Raw genomic sequence first — 20547 nt, forward strand, 5'->3', positions numbered from 1 at the left:
GTGTGTGTGTGTGTGTGTGTGTGTGTGTGTGTGTGTGTGTGTATGTAATATTTTCCCTCCATAGTGTGTCAGGGATTGTAGGCTAGTGCGACACAATGAAGCTAACCAAGGAAACAAGCACTTGAAGCTGGCGGCAGCAGCGCGGTTGGCTAACAAGTATTTATAAGTGCACTCATTTTGAATGTAACTGAAACGTTAACTCTTATTGTGTCTAAAGATTAAAAGAAACAAAAAAAAACATGAAAATACCTTTTCTGTGAAGCAGCAGCAATGTTTATTTATTTGCTAGCTTTTTTTTTTTTCAGTGATGTTCTAGCTATTGGAGCTACATTCCTGTACCAGAGCCAGAATGTTTGTAACAGTATTTACAACAATAAACAACTTGCAGAAGGACTTTGGCTTGGACCACTGATTCTCATTGAGCCCTGCGTGAACTCGTTCGTGGGGATTTTTATGCTGTTTGAGTTATTGATGGGATGGGATGCTGTACATTGAAGGGAATTCTCATGTTTCAAAGCTATAAAAACATTTCTTTCAAATTCTGTTTTCTTTTTCAGCACTAAAGAAGATAATTGTGGTCAGTAAATCCACCACTTTGGTGAAGACTATGACTTTCTTAATGACATTTGTACAGTATACTACACTGAATACGAGTAACTTTCTATTGGATTACAGTATATACTTTGATTTTACATGTCTTTTTTGCCTTTTTTATGACATACTGTACTGTGACTTTTTGTGATAATATATATTTTTTAGTGTTGGGCAAGTTAACGCGTTATCACGTTAACGCATTAATTAAATAACGCCGACAATTATTGTATCGCGCGTTAACACAGTTTTTTTTTATTATTAAGCGGATATTCTTAACACAAGAACCGGGCAGCGAGCGGTGAACAGCTGTTTGTGTGGCGTCTCTTCCTGTTTCCTTCACCTACATTCCCCTGGGTCCTAAGTCCCTCCATGTACAGCTTCTTATCACCCTCTATGTACCAACGTACATTTATAACAAATACCACACATATTACGGTAATCAGCGTTGCATATGTGTCTGACCACAATACCAAAAAAAGAAATGATTCATTTAAATTATTTTTTAGAGTTTTCAAAGTGTTTTGTTTGTAATATGTATAATAAGCATCATTTAGTTATCGCTACTGAGAATTTAACAAAAATAAAAACACGACGTAGATAGGTTTGCAGTTTTCAAGAAGTATATTTAAATTGCATCTCTTATGGTGTGTTCACACCAAACGCGGCGCGAATTGATTACATATACAAAGTCTATGCACAGACGCGATGAGACTGGTGCGGCGCGAATTTGCGATGGAGCGGCGCGATTGACGCAAATTTGTGTCCAACACCAAATCGCCCCAAACGCGTGAGTTGAAATTTTTCAACTTTGGCACAATATTCGCGTTACGCCCCGGCGCGATAGCCTATCAGCGTTGAGTTGCTCCCCCTGTCATCACTGACGTCCTGCCGTTGTTGAATCAGGAAATAAATCCTGTAGCCATCTGTGTTCACCCAGAGCTCTACGATACCTCATATCAATAGAGACCGGACCAAACTATGTGTATACATGTGTGTGTGTAAAGCATATGGTACAAACAATGAATAGACGCTGCCGTATTTACGTCTACATGACGTTATTCTGAGTGTTGGTGGAGCTGCTACAATGTTAGCATAGCCTAGCACCGCTCCATCCGCTCCATTGAGAAGACAAGTAGCCTACAAATCGGCATCATTACGTAGTTATTTCAGAGTCCCTTTTTGTCGGTTTATTGCCGTTAAATCACAGCAATCAGTTTATTTAGTGTTCATACAGCTGTAGTAAACAGCGACGTGTGGCTTGATAGACACAGTGAATACACTTCGATAAAATCCACGGAGCTCCTCTGGACAATGTTATGAACCAGACATGACGGCGTTTAGTTTCCCGGGATATCTGTGACTTCCACAACATGTACTAAGCAGAAATAGAGGTTATTTTTTCCATGGTTAATGGCGGACAGTTGAACGGCTTTCAGGGCGATAAGCCACGCCCCCTCTCCGGCGCGATTCGCGCGAATGAACACAAATGGTTCCTGGCGAGACCGGCGGCGCAAATGAAGCAGCCCGATGAAATCGCGCCGCGTTTGGTGTGAACACGGCATTACACACATGAAGATAAAATTGTGAACACGTCTGAATATCTATGATCAGAATCATTATAACTGTGTTATAACTGCTGCTGTGTAAAGGGAATACTGCTGCTAACAAGAACCTGATGTGTTTAAAGTGTTTAAACCAGATGTTATTGACCTTCGTTCATATAGCAGTACTTTAAAATAAAAGTGCACAATACACTACTTTTGAATTCATTATTGAACTTTACGCATAACAATGCAATTAATCGCAAAAAAATCATGCGATTAAAAATTTTAATCGTTGCCCAGCTTTAAAGACTAACCATACCATGTATTTTTTTTACATACATTACGATGACTTTTACTGACCTTTTTAAAAATAAAATGTATGACTTATTTTTCTTCATTTTTTTTTTTTTTTTTTTACATACTACTACTACATATCTGACTTATGATTTACTATATTATGACATTTTTTGGTTACACATAATGGTTGGGCTTAAAATAGCTACGTAAAGTTAGGCTAATGCAACAAGACCACGTAATTAGGTTTAGGAAAACATTAAAAAGATTTTTTACATTAAAAAGATCCCGCGGCACACAAAAAAGTTACAAAATGACACCTTGTAGCATAATACAGCATATATGCTGACAATTTAATGACTCTCAATTTGTTGATCCTTACTCAGTGTGAAACCTTGGCCTGTGGGTTCGAACCCAAAGCTGAAGAAAGGCTCTCTCGAAGCTCTTCCTCAACAGCTCTCAGGCCCTCTCGTATCAGTTTTGTTGTCCAGGGCCCAGATCAGAGTCTGCATATTTGTTCGACATTAAATGATGTGCAGGAGAGGTTGCAGTGACAACCTCTCCTGCACATCATTTAATGTCTTAAATTAACACAGTCATTACTGCGCTACCTACTGCCCCCCACTGGCATGGAAGAGTATTTATTAAGTAGCCAACCACTATGTTGCAGCTCAGACGCTCAACAATGGCAAATTATTTGCAGCAACTCAATAATATTTTTTGGCACCGATTAAGTGAAATTGGACATTTTCCCACGGCACACCTGACGATCTCTCACGGCACACTGGTGTGCCCAGTGGTTGAAAATCACTGGTCTAGGCAATGTGGGGTCGAACACCTGCCTCCTGGTTGAAAGTCTTGTTTGTTGGACTCATCCCTCCTTCCCACAAATAGTGTTCTTTTTGGATATTATAAAGTACGTCACTTGCTCCGACGGTTGCTTTATCAGGTGGATGCATTTCATTTGCGTGTCCACCACAAATAAGGCTCCTAATTGACTTTCCATTGGACTAGAAACCAATAGATTGCATGTTGAGACTATTTCACAACCTGCCATGATAATTTGTTCAAAGACAAGAAGAATGGTCCCGATGCCATCTCCACTCTCTCCGATGTCCAACTGGGGGCAAGTACGATGGTATACTTGTCTGCTATATCCGAAAACTTCATGGAGCAACTGGACCGGGATCTGGTTCAGTGCAGGTGGTTTAGCATCCAGTGCGACAAGTCCATGGACAGCACCAGTACAGCTCAGCTGATGATGTTTATCCGAATGGTGTTTGATGATTTCTCCACAAAAGAAGAAGTCCTGACACTTCTGCCCCTGAAGACAACAACGAGGGGAATTGACATCTACAACGTGGTGAAGAGGTTCTTCGTGGAGGAAAAGGTAACGTTAGAAAAGCTGGTGTCGGTGACAGACGGGGCTCCCGCCATGACGGGCCTGCATGCAGGCTTCATTGCGCAATGCAAAGGTGACCCAGACTTCCCAAAATGTCTACATTACCACTGCATCTGTCACGGTTCAGGGCTGGGCTAAGACTCATGAGCAGAGACCGACACTGGAGACGAGGTGAAGGTTAGAAATAAGAGTCTTTATGGTCATCAAAAGAGAAATAAACAAAAACTTAAAGCGACTCCAAACGGGAGTGAGCAAAAACAAACAAAAAGGCGAAGTCAAAAATCATTGAATCCACTCGAGGGAACAGCACGGGAGACACAAGGAGCACAAGGGGAAGAACAATGATGATCTGACAACCGGAGCGGGGAAAGCAGGGGAGTATATATGTGGGGTAATGAGAGGATTGGAGGCAGCTGGGTGGACCGGGCAGGTGAGTAGGATGAGTGCAATCAGGGGAACACACACACACACACACAGAGATAGACACAAAGACACGATGAAACTAACGGGATGTTACTGCATCATTCACCAGCAGGCGCTATGTGCAAAACTAACCAGCGTTGATCATGTGATGACTCCTGTCGTGAAGATCATAAATGGCATCCGCTCCAAAGCCAAACAACACAGGACATTCAAGGTGCTATTGGAGGAGCTGTCAGCTGAATATGGTGACCTGTTACTACACACAGAATGGCTCAGCAGGGGACGAATTTTGCAGTGTTTTTTGTCACTTTTGGGCGAAATCAAAGAGTTCATGCAATCCAAAGGGGAAGATGCCTCGCTGCTGGAGGACCCTGAGTGGATCCTTGACCTTGCATTTTTAATGGACATCACTGAGAAACCGAACCATTTGAACTGTGAGCTGCAAGGGAAAGGTAAAACTGTTGCTGACATAAGTGCTGTAAACGCATTTAAAGCTAAGATGAACATTTTCTCTGTGCATTTACATAGAAAAAAAGTGCTGCACATTCCCTCCGTACAGTCAGTGTTGAATGACGATGCTTCAGCATCTGGGGCTTCTGACAAAGCTAGAAAAGTCCTCTCAAGTCATAAACAGACTAGGGCAAGAGTTTGAGAACAGGTTTTGTGACTTTGATCAACTTGAGCCATGTGTGTCATTCGTTTCAAATCCTTTCATGCAAGTGGACATGACATGCATTGCTGAGCAACTAAGTGCTACGTTCAACTTGGATGCTGGACAGGTGGAGATTGAAATCGTAACATTGTAAAATGACCTCCACCTCAAAACCCATCAGTCTGCACCAGTGGTGGGCCGTGCATGTTATAGCTGGGCCTTCACTGCTGTCCTGCTGCTGAAACACCTCCTAATAACCTCATGATGGCGCCACAGCTTAAATTGTGGGAAATATGATGTTTTCTGCGCTCACGTAGGAGACAACTGGCTGTGTGACCTCTGAACCCGGAACAACAAAAAGCAGCTGAGGGACCGCACGAGGCTACGCTACACTAGCTTAATGGGAAAACAACAGCAGAACACGCATTCTGCTGCACACTGGAGGGCCATTCAGATGTCAGATGTAAAGAAACAAACCAGTTGACTTAAAGACAAACTCCATCCTCCTTTCTTTGTTGACTAAGAGTTAATCCGGTTAAATCCCAACTCACAAATCAGTTTCTCCTCCTTCAGCCATTGAGTGTTAAAAAAACAAAGCTAGGTAAAATAATAATAATCTACACCAAGCAAAATGCAAAAAATCTCATAATTTCTTCCATATCTTTCAATTTGAACTCTCACTACTCCGACTAAGCCTCTGATGGCTACTTTAAGTTTTGTTTCACGATAGTCACGTGCTCGCCCACTGACCAATCACAGCACACGCTGCACCTCACTGCAGAGCTGCACCTGAACACTGAGCTGCACGTAATGCTGACGTAGCTATAGGCCAGCTAGCAGGCTCTGACACGTCAAAGAATACGCCCAACATGTCAAACTAAAGACCTGATTGGTTGAACACTATGACAATCATCAATATCGTCCCCATTCACTTAAACTGCACATGGATTCACTTGTGAGTCTGCAGGCCTCTGCCTCTGTTCTTACCTAGAGACACAGAGGTGAGATCTGATTGGATAAAAGCTCTACTTAAAACAAGCTGCACTGGAAGCAGAGCAACTGAGGAAGACAGTAGCTGTGCAATGAGAACATAAGATAATGGGGAAAATATGTTTATGAATTACAATACATGTAGTGTATTTATGAAGAATTATTAAATTATAAAATAGTTACAACTTTGTGATTGTGTTTAGGCCAGCAGAGAAGGCCTTGCAGGCCCTGACGGCCCACCGCTGGTCTGCAACAAAGGTACAAAGGTACAAAGGTACAAAGGTGTATGCACAGCAGCTATGAAAGTTGCCTGCCTTTTTGGTTCAACCTATCTCTGTGAATCAGCCTTTTCTGACATGAACTTCATCAAGAACAAACACAGAACTTATTGATGCACAAGACTCACTCAGAGTTGCAGTGTCAAATTATACACCAGATTACAGTACATTGGTGAAGAGTATGCACGAACAGACATTTACAGACAAAGAAAGAGATAACATAATGTTTTCATTGAAAACAACATTAAACTCAAATATTGCACAAAAATGTGAAAAATAATTTGTTCAAAGATGTTATGATTTGTTGCGTGATTAGTACTAATGTAATAGGATTCATTTAAAAAAAGTGAAAGAGTTGATTTTTTATCTTACATAACTGATCATTTGTATAAACATGGGACTTGTTACAGTCCTGACTTTCAAATGTTGAAACAGATTAACAGAAATAAATGTTGCATGTTTATATATATCTGTGTTTCCTACCATCATTGTTAATAATTATTGTGAGGAATAATTAACATTGACATGTGATCAGACAGTCTCTTCACATTTATTATTATTATTATTATTAAAAGGTGATCTGTGCAACCTTGTTATTTATGAAGTTTGTATCAAACAAGTAGCTCTTCGTACCACTCGGTACCCTTGAAGTAGCTCTCAGTTTCAAAAAGGTTGGTGACCCCTGCTCTAAACTGTACTGTGACTTTCTCATGACTGTTTTGATATATATATATATATATATATATATATATATATATTCATTCTATACTATGCCTGTTTTTAACAAGTTATAATTGATAACTGCATTTATGACCTTTAGGACTATATTACTTTTTTATGACTTTTCTCGACACACTATAGTCTGACTTTTTTTTATGACTGAGTATTCCATAACTTTTTCGACATAATATACAATTTTTTGACTTGTTGCAGTGTTTTCTTTTGACATACTATGCTTTTACTTTGTCATGACTTCTTTCGACATTCTGTATCTTCTGAAGTTTTTCAGTGACATACTATATTGTGATTTTTTTGGACATACTATACTATGACTTATTTATGACTTTTTAAACATACTTTACTATGACTTTTTAATTACTTTCTTCGACATACTATTACTTTTTTATGACTTTTTTGAGATATTATACAATGGCTATACCGTGCCTTTGTATGGCTTTTTGAAACATACTATACGATGATTTTTTTATTACTGAGATACGAAAGAAAGGGTCTACTGATATTCAAGATATTCAAAGGATTGATAGTTACCAAAAGACAGAAGTATACATTGTAAGAAGTGATATATAAAACTGCAAGCCCTCCAACATGTTCGAGTGGCCCAGGACAGGAAGCTGTAGTTAGGGGGTGAGGCCGCAATCATTTCCTTAAACCCAGTTTGATCGAGCCAAGTTTCCCTTAGTAAGAAGCAATCCACTGTATGAGAGGTAATTAAATCACTTCTACTGTCTACTGATCTAATATTAAATGAAGCCATGGATAAAGAAGAAGGCCTCAGAGTGTTAGTGTGTCCCAGAGGTCTCTCAGGTTCTCATTAGATGTGTGGTGGTGGACAGTTCTATGATTCGCGACCACATCAATGTGAAGTGTTAATGAGCTTTTTTATATCAACAGAAGTTGAACTTTCTGTTTCGTACAGTTGATGAACTGGCTGATCCTCTTCAACCAATACCTGTTGAGCTCCACCCTTCAGAGAAATGTCATGAATTAAAACCAACCTCGCTCCTCTTCAGCGTAGTGAGCATGTGCTCCCGACCCAGTGTCTTAAGTTATTACAGATGTTTTCATCTGTTTGGTAGATGATGTCCTTGGGATTGATAATGCTGTAGTTTTGCCTGCAGTTTCTAACAAAAACAAGTAATCAAGATGTTTCTGATTTAGAGAGTGATGCAAAGAGATTCCCTTTGTAAAAACCTTTTGACTCTAACATGTCAACAAAATGAAACAAGAATTATCCAGTGTTCAGATTTCTGTGAGTATGCCTCAACTGCATATATTTCAGAAAACTTGCAATACAAAAACGAATTGTTTTAATGTAAGTAATCAACTGGGGAAGATTAATGGTGATAATCTGGCTAAAAAGTTTTCACCTGCAGTGTCTCCCCATAACATTTATATCTGCAGTTCCCCTTTGAGCCACACGAGGAGCCTGGGTGTGTGTCCTGTTCTGATAACTGTAGTCTACTTATAAACATTCGGAGAACCTGATAACCCCCACTAAATGCATTCATTTGGTGTCATTTATAAAGTATTTAACACGTGTATATATTTATATATAGTTACAAATGCATAAAATGTGTAATTTATCAAACGTGCACCTCTTTAAAGCGGCTGGTTTTACCTATTCAAGATAATATGAGGTTATGCGGAAAAATAGAAGTAAAAATGTTCACAAATTCTCTCTTCACGCGATTTATAGATCGATCGATAGATATTGTGAAATTGGGTGATTGTCATTTTCAAAAAGTTCATCCCAAGAAAAAAGATAGACAAACGCTGGTATTGTATGTAATATACATATCATGAAAAAGGGCCAAGTATGCCATAGAAATGTAAAAAAAATGTCACATATAGTATGAGATAAAAAAACCTTTGGAACGCATAATTGCACAGAACGAGGACGGCAGATTTTCTCCCCCATCACTTGTCCTTTACAGCCAGTGTGGAGAGGAGAACGGATTACAGCAGCCAATACCTCCGTCAGTTCACACAGATGCATGTCTGTGTTGTTTTAAGAAGCTTTCAGAACCAGCGTCAATGATGATTTGCAATGAAGCGTCAATGATGATTTGCAATGAAGCGTCAATGATGATTTGCAATGAAGCGTCAATGATGATTTGCACTGTATATCTGTGCTCTTTTTCAGCCAGAGGGTAAAAGCCGTAAAAAAATAAAATAAAAGAGGGATTCTGACTCCTGGTGTGAGTGCATTGTGGCCTCCGCACTCACAGTGAGGCAATTGTTCAGATGTTTAGGTTCAGTTCAGTTCAGATGTTTGGTGTTTAGGTCATGTCCTCAACGAGGGGTGCATCATGAAAGGAATGAGCATCACGCAGCCGCATGAACAAGAGTATGACCAGGGTTGTGCCTGATGTCACACTGAACAACCATATGTTCACCCCATGTACAATGCAATACATTCTCACCAGGCAGTCCTTATGTAACTAGAGATCATCTGTTATTGCAGTGATCCTCTAGTTTTCCCTCAGAACTCTGTGTGTTGCTGTGGTCTTTGTAATTGACCCATGAGGCTTTCTTTGTAGTGTGAATATTATTCTGATCATTCCATCACACTGCCAACATGAAACCTGCTTTCACACAGCAAGACCCCTGACACTGAATCTCTATTGTTACACTGAAGATAACAATGCATGTGTATGTTACTTTAACACCGACACACTTCTCTGTGTCCTCAAATGTCCCCAGCCTGCCGCTGAGGGAGCGCGCACATTGGCCTTATTGTCTTCTGACACTTTGTCTCTGCTGTGACCCCCGGGCCTGCGTCCGGTGGGTGAGGCACAGAGGAGCAGGAGATAAGACGCATCCACACCGCTTGCAGACGGAGCTCAATCTTCATGCCTTAATTTGTCCAAAATAAAAAAGGTTGTGAAACTTTACGATGTGGTGACGGCAGAGTGACAACTGACGTGCGTGTGGAATTCACCATGTTGCTTGAGTACTGTGAGTCAGTCAGCTACAACACAGGATGAGACACACTGCTGGAAAAAGAAGAAGTGGCTGAAATTTAGATCCAGCAAAAAGGTAGGAATGTTTAAAAATCCGTATGTATTAATGCGTGGGACTGCATGTGAAACTTTGTCATGCAACCAAACGTGGGAGACCTGCAAGCTAAGCCCTGACCACAGTACTCTCAGCTGGTATCCTTCCTGCATTCTCTCAGAGACGCACCCGGGCCTGTTCGGGCTGGTTGTGAGTGTGTTGTGAATCTGTCGTCAATAAGGAAGTCGCTGTGACAGGTTCAGGAGAAGGTGTGGCCTCACACAGCATGCAGATAGACACAGCATAAAGTCCTGATCAGAGCACCGATCTGCTCTGTTACAGTGAGACCGTCTGCACTCGAGACAATGACGGGAACACTCCTATTGTGGGTCCTCATCCTATATGCCTCGCTCAAGCCCTCAGGTGAGTCACTGGATACTGTTACCTCCACTCGGCCCAGGGGCCGATTAATAACTAAAGCCTGTCCTAGCCTGTTTATTTGAAGCACTTGTGGGCGTCTGCTCCTGAGGCATAAAGTAAAACACATGATTAAATGTGATATGATATATTGTTTTATAAATAAAATGACTGTTCTGAAGACTTAAAGGCACCATGTAGCTTCCATCCGTTTCAAGATAATGAATGATTTGTCTCCATCTGAATATATGTTCGATACCTTTCACTGAGTTTAACCCTGCATCAGTGATAATGGAGCTTTTTGGACCTAATGCTTTTGCAACATGTGATTAGAAAGGGAATCCTAAAGAGTGACCGACCAAGTAATGAGCCCTCACTGCTGTCGTTACACTGTAGACACTCTATACCGTCTAATAAACGCTTCCTATGCCAAGAGAACCAATGGGGCATTACTTTAGACATACTGCTGCTTTGTGACACACCGTCGAGGCCGGACTTCCAATCACAGCAAAGCTCCCGCCCTTGTCAGGTGCTACAGCGTAACAGGCCATGTAATACCTCCATGTTTGGTTAAGGAGCTACGATGAGGTGGAAGATGTCGACGAGAAAAAAGGATCCAGTCTGTAAAGCTGCAATTGTTTTTACTAACATACGGCTTCTGTTTTGTCATTTAAAAAATAAGTAGGCTTATAGCTTTGGGGTGTCATTGTTTTTCTGTCTTTTCTGCATGGGCCATGGGGCTAGAGCAGATATTCTCACCTTGAGGGTCAGGGCCCTTATGGGGGTCATTCAGTATGCAGACGGGGTCACAGGAGGTGCATCAAACTGAGAAAATAAACCCTGAGCTATTGGCTCATTTGCTGCCCTCACCTTTTGCTGCTTTTATGATATTTTCCCAAATTCGTGAAAGGAAATAGTTTGATACAGAACTTTTTTCATTCTTTCCAATTAGGTGGGACGATTGCTACAAATAGTGTGTCTGAACATGTCCTGTTAATGCCGAGGGTTCCTGTACAAACAAGATGTGACGTGTTCATTTGTGATCTTCAGAGGGGCTTGTAGGTGGATATTGTTGCCTTTGGACAGAGACGGAACAGCTGTTTCCAGCTTTTATGCTAAGCTAACCATCAGACATGGGAGTGGCATCAATCTTGTCATTTAAAAGGACAGTGTGGAACAACAACACCGACACATGCGAAGCACGATCAGATATGCCGCTGTGGTGAAGTGAACCAAGTGAAGTTAAGGATACTAAAAGTTTACGGCAGCTAAGCTTGTTACTGTACGTGCAATAAAATATTCGAAAGTAAAACGCCAATACTTTATCAGTACATCTGTGAACATGTAAACGAAAGTGACGAAAGTAACCTAATTCAGTTGGCCGCCACCGCTGCTATGTTCACACAATTATAGCACGAATGATCGGCAAAAGGGTTTTTTAGTCGGCTGAGACAAAGCAGCCAGGAGGACAGAGGACAGAAGGACAGAAGGACAGAGGACAGGAGGACAGGAGGACAGAGGGACAGGAGGACAGGAGGACAGGAGGACAGAGGACGGAGGACGGAGGACAGAAGGACAGAAGGACAGAGGACAGGAGGACAGGAGGACAGAGGACAGGAGGACAGAGGACAGGAGGACAGAAGGACAGGAGGACAGGAGGACAGAGGACAGGAGGACAGAGGACAGGAGGACAGAGGACAGGAGGACAGGAGGACAGAGGACAGAAGGACAGAGGACAGAAGGACAGAGGACAGGAGGGATGACTGATAGTTATGGATGTCTGTGTTCTTCATTCTTTATAAAATTCACTCAGAAATGTTATTTATTTTATTGACATTTTATGTTTGTTTCCAGTCTGACTTTATATAGTGACTTTACTGTTGCTGCTCTAGAAACAACATTTAGTTATAGCTACTGTAGTTCTCCGACATGCTTGGAAAGGGGAGGGGCTGAGCTGAGGGGACCTTTGGGGCGACTGTGGCTCGCTGGGTTAAGAGGGTTGTCTGGTAACTGCAAGGTCAACAGTTCAATCCTTGACTGGGATGTATCATGTGTACCTGAGCAATACACTGAACCCCTAATGGCTCCCCGGGCACTTGCCATTAGCAGCCCACTGTTCCCTATCTACAGGGATGGGTCAAATGCAGAGACAAATTTCCCCCTTAAAGGGATCAATATAGTATAAGAAATTAAAATTAGTTGGTTACAACCTGCCACAAACCACTATGTGTCACTAAAACATACACAGTACTCTCATTAAAATGTGATTTGCTATGTAGGTGAATTTACACTGGCCTTGTTTGGACATATGGCAAACTTTGTTATCACTAAGTAACACGATGTGTGTTGTATCTCCACAGAGAGCCATGGCCACGACTTTGACGAGGTGAAGGACTACGAGGTTGTTCGACCCATCAGACTTCACTCAGTTAGAAAGAGACATACAGAGGTGCATTTTTCTGTTTTTCAAATTATAAGGACAATTTGAGCTGTTCTTGCAAACACAGTCAAGTAATGGTTGTGCTGTTAGTCACAGGAAAATAAGACTGCACCTTTCCTTTGCGCAGCATCTCAGGCCAGAGACCGTTAAGTATGCTATGACGGTGGGAGGAAGAGACATCGAAATGCGACTCGAAAGAAATCAGTAAGTTATTACATCCCTAATGGCATGCCTCTGTGTATTATCGGGGCACATCGATGTTTAAAGGCTACTTCCTGGTTTTATTTCTCTTTTTTCAAGCAAGTTATTTTCAATATCAACATTTGATGTGTTTTAACCCAGATCCCAAAACTAAGTCTGATAAATCATGGATTTGATTATTTTGATCTCTTTTCATCATCAGTGAATTACTCACCAAAGACTACACGGAGACCTACTACCAAGAAGACGGGACTCAAGTCACCACAGCTCCGGATGACGTCGTAAGTATTTTGCCTTTGAGCGGCGAGTTTCAGTTCCCCGTGGATCAGATGTGACTTACCTCAAAGTACAGTGTCTCCTCTAAACCACGTTCTTAAGCTTCGAAGACCAAATTCCACAAATGTTTCTTAGACCTTTTAACAGTTATGCCGTCATGTGAGCAAATGCCAGATAGTTTGGATTTCCTTGTTTGCTGACGCTTTTATCATCCCTGTGTCTTTATCAGGATCACTGCTACTATCATGGGAGCATTGTGAATGACAGCCAGTCATCCGTTAGCATCAGCACTTGTGATGGACTCAGGTGAGGCCCTCAAACCATCCTCTGTTTGACTTTACTTAAAAGTATGAAAGTAGAGTTGAGTTGTCCTTGAATCATCCAAAAACCGGCCACTCCCACATGGTATCTCAAAATAGTGAGGATACAAACAGAGTGAAAGGAGAGAACGTCATGCTAACAATATTATATTGTAATATTGGATTAAACCTAAACGGATGAAGCCAGTGAATCAGATTTCTGTATTGAGGTAACGGAGTTCACTGTAAACCAGTGGTGGAAAGTAACTAAGTACATTGACTAAAGTACTGTACTCAAGTCCAATTTCGAGTTATTTGTTCTTTACTGAAGTATTTCCATTTCACGCTACTTTATACTTCTACTTTATGGCACTTTTTAGTGCACTACATTTACATGACAGTTACTAGTTACTTTTCAGATCAACACTCTTTAAAACATGAGAAACGCATTACCAACTGATCAAAGATTAAACTGGTGTCTACCAATCTTCTTGGCTTGTGACCCCTTACAAAAAGCAGTGTGTATTTGAGGCCTCTTGTTTTATTTCAGATGTCTATGATTTGAGAAAAAGGTCCATGAATGTCCAGAATTAATGGATTATAAACAATGTGTGAGCCTTTGGACAGGTCTTGATCTCAAGTTAGAAACCAATTAATGAACTGAGCTTATTGTATGTGATATATAAAGAGCAGTTACAACAGTATTCCGATTTTGAGTCCATGTTCAAGCATGATTGTCAGCTAGTGACTCTTGAAAGAAAAAACAAAAAGGAACTGAGGGGTGACTCATCCAATGGATTTATTTCTGCCCCAAAGCAACGTCTGTAGACCTAAACGGCGTGATCTCGTTGCAGGGGTTACTTCAGAATGTCGGCCCAGAGGTACTTGATTGAGCCCCTGTCTGGTGGCGACGAGGGGGACCACGCGGTGATGACTTTTAACGACAAGAACTCCACGCCCGCGGTGTGCGGCGTCACTAACACCAGCTGGAGCGACGACTTCGAACCCCCGACAAGCCGGAGCCGCTCCAGATCAGCGGTAACGTCAAAACATCCTGCAAAGAAAAATCAGCAATTTAATGACAAGATGAGACAAATCTAATCATTTTAAAGCTTAGAAAACAGGACATGAATTTAAAATTGTCTTTACCTGCTTTGTTCTTTTGTCCTGAAGGGTATATCTATCATCCAGAAACAAAAATACATTGAGCTCGTCCTTGTTGTTGATAATCGTGCGGTAAGATACACACATGGAAATTCACTGTGAAAACCATAATGTTCAGATTAAACAGGAAGTCATTTTCTTGCTAACTTTGCACAGTTTCTGTGAGTGATTTAGCCAAACATGTCTTTCCAATGTTGGTAAACCTCCACAGATTTTGGTCTGATAAGAATCAGACATCGTTATTTTCGGGGACAAAGTCAGCGATGAATCATTGGGTGATTTATAATGAATCAGCTGCTGAGAAACAGGATGTGACCGTGCTCTAACGTGACCATGTGGTGTTTCAGTATGTGAAGATGCAGCGAGATCAGATACGAGTGAGAAAGAGGATATTTGAAATTGTCAACTTTGTCAACATGGTGAGTCAGTGCTTCTGCTGTTTCTGGGAAAATTGCAGAACACATATGACACACAGCCACTGTCAGCTGCAATCTCTAGAAAATATCTATTTTTGTTACATTTTTTTAATGTCTTTTCCTGATAATTATGTCTCCTTATTTGAAAAAAGTCAACAGTGATGTCCTGCTTGCTTGCAGGTGTACAAGCCACTGAGGACCTTCATTGCTCTGGTGGGGCTGGAGATCTGGTCCGCTCGGGACTTGATCCATGTGACCCCCCCGGCCGGGGCCAACCTGGGGGCTTTCATGAATTGGAGGAACTCTGAGCTGCTGAAAAAGAAAAAGCATGACAACGCACACCTTATCAGGTCTGAACGGTCTCTAGAAGTGGAGACCAACAGTCTCAAATTTTGTAAATTATTAATTATAACGTCTCTATACATGTACTTTTTTTTGTTGCTTACTTATTAACTCCCACTTTCTTTTCTACCATTCACTGTTGTTGCTCTTCGGATTAATAGTTAGCATGGGGCCAGGCTTCAGAATTAACCCGTCATTAACCTGTCATTCTCTATCTCAGTTTAAATTTCTTGATGAAATAGAAAGGTGAGATTTCTGGCTTCCCTCTTAAAAGTGCACAACCAGCCATGTTTCACAAGTTTGACGTTCTTGATGTACAATGAGCTCCATGCACCGGAAGGTTCCACATCAGGCTTGTCTTTGCTCATTGATTGGCTTTTAACATTAGATGTGGTGTAACGGATAATGTTTGCATGTATGAAATACAGAGAACGCCTGTATTATGACAGTCGCACACAATTGCCTCCAGGTAGCATTACTGGCCTTAAGCAATAGCCTGTGTAACTCTAATCAAGAGGAAGAGGCATGTGATCTTGATAAGCTGAACAAACACGTATATGAAAGTTACCTTTGGCTTCCAGGAAGTGCCAACAAGCCGTTGACGTCACATTAACTCTCCTCCCCACAAACAAACAAACATTTTGGAACAGAGTCTTTAAAATACGACTAAGATACTCGGTTATTTTATCACCGCAAAACAAACCACATGTTGCCAATTTAGTTCATGTTGACATGGCGAGTCATTTCATAACCAAACCATTGCTTGTCTTTCAGTGGTATTGACTTTGAAGGAGGAACCGTGGGATTGGCTTACATTGGGACTCTTTGCTCGGGTCACTCTGTTGGAGTAACACAGGTAAGGTGTTCCTGAGAATTAGCTAACAGCATGGCTCTGTCATAATAGGGTCAGTCTGTTGGTCGGTCCACCACTTTGGTCCAGACTGAAATATCTCAACAAACTGTTGGATGGATTGCCATACAATTTTGTACGGAAGTGAGTTTTTCTGTAGCACCATTTATGATTTGCTTTATGACCAAATACCTGCAAAATAAAAACCCTCAGCCTCAACTGTGCTTGTTTTAAGTTCTAAATAGAAAATGTTAGTGTACTAACACACAAAAGTAAGAACACTACCTGCTAAACATTAGCATGTCAGTATTGCTATTGTTAGCATTTAGCTCAAAGCAACACTGTACCTAAGTAGTCCAGTAATAATGTAGCTGACCTCACACAAATAGCAAAATGGCAATTTTACTTGTATTATAAACCATAAAGGTATCCTCTTTCACAAATAGAAAGACTTAGTGAATAATCTGAAAGGAAAAAAAAAAAATGGCCACCATCTGCACGAGTAAAAATGAGTTCCTATTCTCAAGAGTTACAGTCAGAGATGGACAGTTCAGTGGACTGTCCCTCAAGAAAAACATCTGATCTGATCTGCAACATAAAAGTGGTTAGAATCAGACCAACCAGATCTTGGTAGAATAGGTAGAACAATGATGTGATCATAATACATTCCCATCACTGATAAACTGAATGATGACAGAGCTACTACTTGTTTGTTTATGAGTAACAAAATCTGAGGTAGCTAAATTCCCAATAAGTACAAAATTCTGTCTGTGTAGTCAGTGTACATAACTCATATTTTATTAAATTAACATCAGTACACAATCAAAATCGTTTGTCATTTGTGTCCATTACAACATTAATTTGCCAACTAAATTCCCCACTATCATCAATAAGTTACCAAAAATCTGAACTTCTGTTATCTGTTAATAAAGAATTAATAACTTATGAATAACTTCATTAAGAGGAAGTGTAACTTTCTACCAAATGGTGATTTTGAAATTCTTCAACTGTGGTGCAGCACATGTCTAGACTCTGTCATGGGAACATTACTGTGGTCAACAACAAACACAGCAGATTGAGGAAACAGATATTGTGTCTTGTTTGCTTTAAACAAATGTGAAATGCAAATAAAAGGGACTAAATTGAAAGAGTTCCATCTCAGGATCACAATGACCGGCCCATCGCAGTGGCGGCAACCCTGGCTCATGAGATGGGCCATAACCTGGGCATGAACCATGATGACTCCAGCACCTGTGCTTGTTCTGGTGAGAGCTGCATCATGGCTCCAGCACTCAGGTAAGAAAAGTTGATGAAAAAACTATCAAAAAAGTTAGAGTCTTTTGTTTTACAAGCAAATGACAGAAGTTTCATACAATCTTAAATCTACCCAACAGATTTCACTCATCAAAGTTCATGTACAGGGAGCACTACTGCACATGTGAACAAAGTTGTGTGAAGCCCTTTTGTGGCTCCAGAGGGAGCTGTTTGAAATATGAATTGTCAGCATCGGTTGGGTCTGTGATTACAAGTTAGAATAAGGAAAAATAACAGCGGGTTGAGTTAGAAAGGAGTTTTTCCAGAGCTCTGTAGCACGGTTCTCATCTCTGCGTGAGGCTAGCGTTAGCGTTAAGTTGCATTGTGGGTATTGCCAAGTTTTCACAAGAAAGAAGAATGCATAGAATGAAAATGAAAATTTTGAAAGGCTAAACGCCAACAAATATGGATTAAAGCAAAAATATTTAGTTAGACAAAAAACGTGAATTTTGGAAACAATCTTATAAAAATAGATATTGACTTGTACTAAGGACTGAGATAATTATAGAGAGGTGGACACAATGCTGCATCGCTCGCTGGGCGTGTTTACGAGTGAGAAGGTAACAGAATGTTTCATGGTCCTCATATTGCTCTTTCTGACTGCCTGTCGCACTGTCATGGTTTAGTGGGACATTTTAACAATGCAGCTTAACAGAACGGAACTTACATTGTGCGCTCTTCCTGCTATGACAAGTCACAATGTCTCCTGTGAAAAAGACCTATAAGAGCAGGTGGATTCACTCCAAAACCGTTTCTTGGCAGCTTTGTTGAAAGGCTAAAAGGAGACAAGGTGCATTATAAAAAAAAAACAAAAAAACTTGAATCGTCTTATTGTATTTCAAAGAATGTGACTTTGGACTTAAGGAAGTAAAAGTTGTTGTTTTTCTTCCACAGCTGGAATGTTCCTCGGTTTTTCAGTAGCTGCAGCAGCAACGACTACGAGAAATACCTGCTGGGCCGCAGCCCCGACTGCATCCTGGACAAACCGGACTACAGAACCCTGGAGGCTCCTTCAGTCTGCGGGAACGGTTTTTTGGAGAGAGGAGAACAGTGTGACTGTGGCAGTGTGGGGGTAAACGAACTTCATTCAAAACTAATTGAATTCTCCCCTATGTCTCTCAGTCATAAGCCTTGTTGCCACCCCTCGGTATTATTACGGTTTGGAAATGATACCAACGATGTTACAATGTAGCATCTGACAGCATAACAAGTGAAACGCATTCCCTGCGCTGATGTTAAGCAGCGTCAGTGAGTGTCTGCCTCAAGGCTATTGTTTTTTCCAACAGTGAGCCTCAACACCTTGTTTCCTTCGTCTGATCTTGACTCTTTAAGTTTGTTATTTTGCCCAGAGGTATTATTATTATTATTAAGAGAATGAGGCTGTTTGACATGCACCAACACGTTTGAAAATTGCAGTCAATCTTCTTTTCTTTAAACTCTTTTGAAGATGTTTGGGTTGCACATTAAGCAGCAGCTTGTTCAGCTGGCTGTTATTCAGACCTCATAGCCTCCTACCTGCTCACTACAGGGTTCAAACTGCAATCCAATTATTGAAGTTTTTAAATTTATATGTACTTTTAGAATTTTTCAGCTATCTTGAAATTACACAGTTGTGTTCTGTTGTACACTAGTATATTGACAGTAAAGTTAAATTGAATTAATTTGAATATTTACAATGAACAGCCACAGTTTATAAACACTAATTTCAGGCATCAGAATTATTATACTTAACATGGAAAAGCGCCTCACGGTTAAACGACACAGTTAAACACTGATTCATTCCAATCAGCCCGAGAATGTGTTCAGACCTGCTTTAGCTTCTCCTGGTATACGGCAGAGGCACAACAAGCTCCAGCTCTGAGTGTGCTTAGTCGCTCCTCGCCCCCCAACTCCCCCCCCCCCCCCCCATCCCCACCCAAAAAAAGAAAAAGGCGGCATGCTGCAAGAGTGCCTTGTTGCTGAAGATTCCTACCCTTTAATTGATAGAAGCAGGACAAAAGTCAAACTACAATAGAATGTTTTTATTTTTTATGTAAAGATGTATGAAGTTTTTAGTCAAGAATCACAGCCCTTACCTTATATTATATGTTTTTATTACGTACCATTATGGTGCAATACAGCATTCTCTTCTGATAATCTAAATCAAGTAATAAAGAAATACCACGAGAGTATTTCCAAGTATCACAGGACGATGAAAACAAGTAATAGTTCTGAGAAAGGGTCGACTTAGTTGAAGTTCTGTCACAGTTTCTGCCAAATCTCCGCAGTGTTCATGAAGGTCCTAATGAGGGGGCGGGAGGCTCGCTCATCTTCAAAGCAAAAATATACATCGAGATTTCTTTTTTTAAAGGAAAACACATGCAACTCAAAGTAACTCTAAAAGTACGGGAGCATTCCTGAGGGGAACATGACACAAGGAGGCTAAACACAACACGATGAATAGAAGGATTAAATACAGCCTGATGAGTTCTATGTGGCCCCCACAGGAGTGCACTAACCCCTGCTGCAACGCCACCACCTGCACCCTGAAGGAGGGGTCTCAGTGTGCCGAGGGCGAGTGCTGTGAGGACTGTAAGGTGAGTAAATGTGTACTAACACATGCTGCTGTACCTGTTGCAAATCTTCTCATTGTTTGATCTGCTACCGCCCTCTAGTGGTAATCTAAGGTATTACTGGAGTAGGAAATACATTCTCACATTCTTTTAGAATGTTATTCTAAAAGTTATCTGTTATTTAGTTTGTCTGTTATTTTTTTATTTAGTAGTTTGTTTAATAAGTGATCATTTCTGAGATAGTTACCGTGAGAATCTGACACTGTTACAACTCTAGTGTACATGTGAGATGATTTTCAGACACAACAACAAGTCAATCTTGGTCCAGAGGAATGAATGAATGTGTGTATATATATATAAA

The 20547-nt window shown here is 40.8% G+C and overlaps 1 protein-coding gene across 1 annotated transcript in view; it reads left to right on the forward strand.

Moving 5' to 3' along the window:
* Nucleotides 1-9661: 9661 nt before the first annotated feature.
* Nucleotides 9662-20547, forward strand: part of LOC116400413 (zinc metalloproteinase-disintegrin-like brevilysin H2a) — a 24158-nt gene continuing 13272 nt past the window's right edge. The window contains exons 1-14 of the mRNA XM_031878233.1: nucleotides 9662-9957; nucleotides 10258-10338; nucleotides 12693-12781; nucleotides 12900-12976; nucleotides 13176-13254; nucleotides 13479-13555; nucleotides 14403-14586; nucleotides 14722-14784; nucleotides 15060-15131; nucleotides 15309-15478; nucleotides 16245-16326; nucleotides 17483-17616; nucleotides 18529-18706; nucleotides 20121-20210. Coding sequence (XP_031734093.1) covers nucleotides 10281-10338; nucleotides 12693-12781; nucleotides 12900-12976; nucleotides 13176-13254; nucleotides 13479-13555; nucleotides 14403-14586; nucleotides 14722-14784; nucleotides 15060-15131; nucleotides 15309-15478; nucleotides 16245-16326; nucleotides 17483-17616; nucleotides 18529-18706; nucleotides 20121-20210 — 1353 coding nt within the window. The 5' untranslated portion in view covers nucleotides 9662-9957; nucleotides 10258-10280. The remainder of the gene's footprint in view (nucleotides 9958-10257; nucleotides 10339-12692; nucleotides 12782-12899; nucleotides 12977-13175; nucleotides 13255-13478; nucleotides 13556-14402; nucleotides 14587-14721; nucleotides 14785-15059; nucleotides 15132-15308; nucleotides 15479-16244; nucleotides 16327-17482; nucleotides 17617-18528; nucleotides 18707-20120; nucleotides 20211-20547) is intronic.

Source organism: Anarrhichthys ocellatus, unplaced genomic scaffold (assembly GCF_004355925.1).
Source record: "Anarrhichthys ocellatus isolate YVR2014 unplaced genomic scaffold, GSC_Weel_1.0 scaffold168, whole genome shotgun sequence".
NCBI lineage: Eukaryota > Metazoa > Chordata > Actinopteri > Perciformes > Anarhichadidae > Anarrhichthys > Anarrhichthys ocellatus.